At 52.2% G+C, this 6,858-nt stretch overlaps 1 protein-coding gene across 1 annotated transcript; it reads left to right on the top strand.

The window, feature by feature from the left end:
* Nucleotides 1-1,846: 1,846 nt before the first annotated feature.
* Nucleotides 1,847-6,562, top strand: PHOX2B (paired like homeobox 2B). Its single transcript, XM_036300524.1, has 3 exons — nt 1,847-2,362; nt 3,214-3,401; nt 4,364-6,562. The coding sequence occupies exons 1-3, from the start codon at nt 2,122-2,124 to the stop codon at nt 4,877-4,879; spliced, it is 945 nt and encodes a 314-aa protein (XP_036156417.1). The 5' UTR covers nt 1,847-2,121; the 3' UTR covers nt 4,880-6,562.
* Nucleotides 6,563-6,858: the final 296 nt, after the last annotated feature.

Genomic DNA, 6,858 nt, shown 5'->3' with positions numbered 1-6,858 from the left:
TTTAGGTTTAGGGGACTGGAGACAGATGCTTGCATCTCTTTTCTCCTCTTGTCTGGTGACCGTAAAGAAAAACCATTTAGAGCGTGGCCATTTGTTTGCCGCCGCAGTAAAACCTTGCGCGCATTCATTTTCATTTCGCCCCCGTGCACAAAAAAGTGCACACTGGTCACCAAGGGCCCTTCTTTATCAAATACGCATTGTACAACATGCAACTGCAATAAAACCATCAGCCCTCCCCATAAAACTATCAGCAGGTTCCTCGGCGGCCCGGCTGCCTGCACTCGCGCCAGCAGCGCTTGCTCACGTCCAGAGGACGCCCCATCACCTGAAACTCACCCGGCGGAGCGGCGCGGGGCTGGGGGGCCGCTGTCTTGGTTTAATCCATTGCGGCGTCCGTTGCAGTTTAGTGCTCAATAAAACACCGTGGCAGCGGAGAGCGGGCGCCCATCCACTCCCCGGCACTAGCATCGAATTAAACCACTTAGTTTGGCAAACACTGAACGCCTAAATGCCCCTATAAAGACTTTATGAGTTTGTTACTTTAATTACTGACTTGTTACAGAGCACATAAAGGGGGTAATGAATGCAATAAAACTAATTATCTACACATTTAATTCATATAAAATATCCAGGGTTTGTTTACACCACACGGCGATTCAACTAAGCATTCCCCCTCTTGTCCACCGAGAGGAAGGATTTAATGAAATAGTTTCCCTTATTCTGCTAGAGCCTAACGAACCAAATGAAAATTACCCTCCGCTTAAATCATGGGGCCACCGAGGTCCACAAATCACCGTTTGCAGAATTCTTTGTTTGCCTCCCCGCTAGCACCCATAGAGCCTGAGGAACTGGACAAGAAAAATGCCCAACCTAGAACCTGGGCATTTAAAGAGTAAGGATTCTCTCACTGTAGTCAGTGAACCTAAAAGGCAAACAGACAGCCATCCTCGAGTCTGGGGGGGGGGGGGGGGGCTGTGAGCACCTAAAACAGTGGAGGCAGAAAAAAAGAGAGGGAGAGCACCCTAGAGGGGTGGAAGAGACACATTTGGGGATATTGCAAGTTCACTTGCTAGTTAGGGCGTCATTAAAATGAACAGCCACACAGAACCCCCAAACCAACAAAATGCTAACCTCATGCTAAGGCAGAAAGACAGAGCTGAGCGCAAAGAAGCCATCGTTTGAGAATTCAGATGATTTACATTCAAGAGCATTGTTCTTTTATTTTTTTTAAACGACGGTGTAAGCTGAGTGTCTAGAAAAGCACATGAAGCCGAGACAAGAAATGCAATTTATAAGATGCTCTTAAAAAAACAACAACAACAACACCCTCTACCAGGTGTATTTTAAAGAAATTCGCTTATCGTTCACATAAACCCCCTTGGCTCACTTACTCTATGTTACAGGGCGCCTGAGTCTTGCCAATGTCCCAGTCCTTTATAACATTTCATGCACTTCGGGGGGTAGGCTTGTTGTTAAATTGAGCGTGTAACGCTCTTACAAAACAGGTTTTCTATGACATCAAGGTTTCTTCTTCCTAACCGAGGGGGGAAAAAGAGGACGAAGAAGGGGGAAAACACACACACACCATCTCAATTTATGCCTAAGGTATATGATCAGTTAAAAAGGCTTAAAAGCTCGGGGAAATTGGATCAGGGAGAATCGTCACCCAACTTTCATTATTTCCAAGTAGTGTGATTGAATTAAAGGGCAGGGAGCTGGTTAGAAGGGAGGATCAGGGGCTCAGTGCGTAATGGTGTGGTATTAAATTCTAATTAGAGATGCAGGAATCAATGATAGGGAGGTTGGACAGCTCAGTTCCCCAGTGCCAGCCCAATAGACGGATGAGTTATTGTCATGTAAAAAGCGCCAGCAATAAGACCAACCGCTTTGCTATTGTCCAAGTGGAAAGAGCCAAGTTTATTATGAGGACTATATGCTCTAGAGACCTCAGACAAGGCATCTCATAGGAGGCTTTTTCATAAAACTAGGCTCTGCTGGTAGTAAGGAGGCCAGTTTGGAGGCAGGCGTGGAGCTGTGCACATCTCCCCACTCCAGCCACCTTCTCCATACCCATCTTTTATTTCATTTTTCCACTTGGCTGAGCCATCCAGAGCCTTTTCAATGTATAAAATGGAATATTCTTACCTCAATTCCTCTGCCTACGAGTCCTGTATGGCTGGGATGGACACCTCCAGCCTGGCTTCAGCCTATGCAGACTTCAGTTCCTGCAGCCAGGCCAGTGGCTTCCAGTATAACCCGATCAGGACCACTTTTGGGGCCACGTCCGGCTGCCCGTCCCTCACGCCGGGATCCTGCAGCCTGGGCACCCTCAGGGACCACCAGAGCAGTCCGTACGCCGCAGGTAAGGACCGCCAGCTTTCTCAGCGGAGGAAGCTGCCTTTCCGCCCGTATATAGGAAGCCTTGATTGCATTTGAAAATGGAAATGTGTTTAGTATTTACCAAACGAAATTTGCTTACACAAATGAAAGAATTTATCACGTTAGAAGCGATTGCAGGGAGGGGTAATTCACTTACAGGGTTACACTATCCTAGTCACACCCGAACCGCCAACAAAATTATCTTAAGCTGCCAAAATGATAGGCATAATTTATTTACTTTGCGATGAGACGTAAAGCTTAGAAAATAATTAAATAACAAAGAGTAAAGCTCATTACTGGCAGTGTCTCTTTTTTTAAAGAACCCGACAGCGGCTCACACCTCTTGGGCTGGTCATTTTGAGGATTACTTCTTTAATTTATTATTGTTATTTTTGCAGCACTTTCCCCCCAACTTTTTGGGCTGGGTCAACTCCTGAGAAAGGAAAAGTTCCAACCGCGGGAGCGTTTGGTAACGTCTTCCCTGGCTCCTTGATATTCCCACTGAGGTTTTCGGACTTTTTTCCCCTTCTTCTCTCGTTTCTTCCCCTCATCAAACCGTTCTCCCGCGCCCTGGCTCTCGGGGGTCTCTGATGCTGTAGGTTAACCCACCCAAAGGCGCTTGTGCCAGGAGGGCCCTCGCCAAACCCCGCAGTTGGCGCCCGTGTCTGTATGGAACGAATTTTTCTCGGCAGCTCGTCTGGGCCTCTCCCCCGCTCTGTTGTCGGTGGCGGCTCCGGGGACACCTGACCTCGAAGTCCCCACCGCCCGGCTCCGCGGCCCCCGCGCGCGCTGCAGACCGTTTTGCTCACACTCTGTCCTCTTTCTCGCCTTCAGTTCCTTACAAACTCTTCACCGACCACGGCGGCCTCAACGAGAAGCGCAAGCAGAGGCGCATTCGCACCACGTTCACGAGCGCGCAGCTCAAAGAGCTGGAGAGGGTCTTCGCCGAGACGCACTACCCTGACATCTACACCCGGGAGGAGCTGGCCCTGAAGATCGACCTCACGGAGGCGCGCGTCCAGGTACGCGCTCCCGGGACACCACCCGGCTGGGGCGGCCGGGGCTGGCTGTGGGCGCGGGAGCGGGGTGCCTCCGAAGGTTCAGAGCCCGGGGCCTCTCTCTCTCTCGAGGGGCCCGCGGCTCAGGGCTGAACAGAGAGGCCAGGCGTGGAGGGCTGTGCGCGAGAGGAAGGGCCTGGGCGCAGGCTCCCGGCTACACACGTATTCACAGCTGCAGTGTTTTCCACCCCAGCCGGCGCTGCGGAGGCATCCGGGGAGTGCCCTTTGGGGAGATGCGGCCGCTGCCGGCATATTATAAACATATGTGTTTGCTAAATGCCTCCTAATCCACGCGCTTTTAACTTGGAGCTGGCGCGTACAGGTGCATTTTCCAGGGAACGATGACTTGCATCAGGTTCGCAAAGGGGCTTCGACTCCATGAAGGTCAAGAACCAAGGCTTTCTCTGACCTTCTAGGGACAGGGCTCTCTCCAGGGGAGCCGGCCAGTGGAGGGGCAGTGCGCCACCTGCACGCGCGTCTCTAGGCCCAAAGGTCAGGATGTGAAGCGAGCGCCCAACCCAGAGACCCCTCCTCCTTCCACCAATTAGGGTTTATTTAGCTTAGACTCGAGGCCTAGGGCCGCTGGCGAGTTTGGAGTAGCTCAAGAAATAGACTGAACCAAGGTCCGACAAAGTAAGGGCTTTTATTTAGGGCCGTCCTGGGACCGGCCGCCTTTTGACCTCTTCTGTAAGACCCCATTTCCTTGGCACGTTCAAGTCACCCTAAGAAAATTCCTCCGAAGATGCACCAGCAACAAGGGGGTGGGAGCAGACGGGGTGGATTGGGTGCGCGTGGGGGGTACCCACGGCGCGTGGAGTTGAAAAACTAACTCAGATGGGCCGTGCACCCTCCTAACTCGCGCTTTCCTTTCCGGGGTTTCTCTCCCCCCTGCCCCTCCGCCTCCCCTCCCTCCCCTCCCCGGCCAGGTGTGGTTCCAGAACCGCCGCGCCAAGTTCCGCAAGCAGGAGCGCGCCGCAGCGGCCGCGGCGGCCGCGGCCAAGAACGGCTCCTCGGGGAAGAAGTCCGACTCTTCCCGGGACGACGAGAGCAAGGAGGCCAAGAGCACCGACCCGGACAGCACGGGGGGCCCGGGCCCCAACCCCAACCCCACTCCCAGCTGCGGGGCGAGTGGCGGCGGCGGCGGCGGGCCCAGCCCGGCCGGCGGCCCGGGGGCGGCGGGGCCCGGGGGCCCGGGAGGCGAACCCGGCAAGGGCGGCGCGGCGGCGGCGGCGGCGGCGGCAGTGGCGGCGGCGGCAGCGGCGGCGGCGGCGGCGGCCGGGGGCCTGGCGGCGGCCGGGGGCCCTGGACAAGGCTGGGCTCCCGGGCCCGGCCCCATCACCTCCATTCCGGATTCGCTCGGGGGGCCCTTCGCCAGCGTCCTATCTTCGCTCCAAAGACCCAACGGTGCCAAAGCCGCCTTAGTGAAGAGCAGTATGTTCTGATCTGGGACGTGGCGGCGGGCGAGCCGGGGGCCGGGCGGGCGAGTGGGCGAGCGGGTAGGCCCAAGGCTATTGTCGTCGCTGCCGCCCTGGCTTTTTCATGGAAAGCCTAAAGTAATCGCGATAAGAATAAAGAGAAAACGGCGTCGCCCCCATTGCAACCCCACTCTTACCCCAATCCTGAACCCCCAGCAAAACAAAACAAACGAAACAAAGCAAAGCAAAACACTTCCTGGCTTCGCACCTGCCCCAGGGCCGCGCAGACGGCCAGGGCTCCGCCTGTGGACCGGGAGGTGGGAGCGGTGCGGCCTGGACTCGGGGGCACTCTCAGGGGGCTGTGTCTGCGTGTCGTGTGTGTCTGTCTCTGGGAATGTGTATCTGTGGCCCGAGCAGGTGACAGAAAGAGATGGATGGGGGCATAACCAACTCAGTGACTTGCTTAGAAAAAGAGAAAAAGAAACAAAACAAAAAAAACCCCCAAATTAAAAAAAAATTAGGAAGGCAGCAATCGTTTTTAAAAAAAAGATTTTAAAATCTAAGGGTAACAAGTAAAGGGGGAGAGAAGGGAGGCTGCAGCAAGCACTGTCCGGCGGCTCTGTTTTGTGAACCATTATTGGGGTCCCTCCTGACGGCACAGACTCCCTCTGTAGGGGGGACTAAGGAGCCTTCCAGTCCCGCTTCCCCTCCTGTCCTTGGGTTCGGCGAAGACTCCTGCAGACTGTCGCCGAGGCCAAGGGGACGTCCTCGCGCCTGCTTGCCTGTCCCACCTGGCCGAACACCATCCCATCAGCGCTTCCGAGCCCCACGCAGCTGCAACTCCCGAACCCCCAAATCTTTGCAGCCACTCGGCCCCCAAAAGATGCCCTATACATGAGATGCCTTTCATCTGCAAACTGCAAACTGTGTCTCATATTTCAAAACGCTTCCCTGTTTTTCGCTCTCCTGCCACCCCCACCGACATATTCTTCTTCCACCAGCTTTTACTGAACTTTTCGGCACTGCTTTGGATTGGAGTCATTGCAGTCCGTGCAACTGGCTACAGAGAAATCTACCGAGCGAGGGAAAGGCGCGCACACTAGTTTGCAGAAGTGTCTCGGTTTGCACTTCTGTTTGATCCGAAATGGACTCACATCCTGTATGGTGGATGAACTGTATATTGATGATTCCATTCTTCTCGCAGTTTAGACATCTCTGTTGAGGTTTTTTTTTGTTTGTTTTTTAAAATTTTTTTTTAAAAGGCACAAACTATAGATATTAGTTGAATGTTGAGGCTTTAACTTTTTGGGTGTCTTTCTACAACTGTGTTCTGTGACTCAATTGTATCGTGTTAATATCAGTACAGACCGTCTCCTCTACGTGACCGTATAATGTTTTTCCTCTTCTTGTAGTCTCTATGGCGTGTCTTTACGGAGTACTAAGGTTCTCACGGGTTCAATTCCTTTGTGTTTAGAGACCACGGTTCAGACAATGGTATATATTTTTGTTATCAGGTGCATGTCTGTCTGATTTTTTTTTCCTTCTTGTTGGACCTTGTTTGTGAACATAAGCGTCCTAAGTTATGTTTCAGATTTTCAAATTTATTTATATGTGTTATAATGAATGCTTCTATTTAAAAGGGAAATATTTCTACATGTGCATATAGTTTTCCAAGAGTGTACCATTAACTTGATTGTTGATAATAAAAACAAAAAGCAAGTCTAGCGATTGAACTCCTCTGAATTTTCCTCAATTCGTTCTTTTAAATTTAATTTTTAAAATGATGAGGGAGTACAGAGGAAATTGTATAAAATCTCTAGAAGCCACAGTGGCTCTGGAAACCTAGGTTGGTTGGGGAGTGGAAATCCATGCAGCCAAATTCAGCCAGGATAAAATTTAGTGCTTGGGAGAGCAGGCAGGATTCTTCCGGTGGTTTTGAGTCAGGGAGCAAAAGAGAACACCAGGGTGTTGACAAAAATGTTCAGATCAGGGCCTAGGCTGAGGCC

This window comes from Myotis myotis, unplaced genomic scaffold (genome assembly GCF_014108235.1).
Source record: "Myotis myotis isolate mMyoMyo1 unplaced genomic scaffold, mMyoMyo1.p scaffold_m19_p_1, whole genome shotgun sequence".
NCBI classification, from domain to species: domain Eukaryota; kingdom Metazoa; phylum Chordata; class Mammalia; order Chiroptera; family Vespertilionidae; genus Myotis; species Myotis myotis.
The sequence above is the reverse complement of the archived record's forward strand: the minus strand, read 5'-3'. Positions and strand labels throughout refer to the sequence as shown.

Bases quoted from the DNA above. Each gene is read 5' to 3' on its own strand.
- PHOX2B (XM_036300524.1), top strand. From the start codon at position 2,122: ATGTATAAAATGGAATATTCTTACCTCAATTCCTCTGCCTACGAGTCC. The intron at 2,363-3,213 runs GTAAGGACCGCC...TCTCGCCTTCAG, and splicing joins GAGCAGTCCGTACGCCGCAG to TTCCTTACAAACTCTTCACC. The intron at 3,402-4,363 runs GTACGCGCTCCC...CTCCCCGGCCAG, and splicing joins TCACGGAGGCGCGCGTCCAG to GTGTGGTTCCAGAACCGCCG.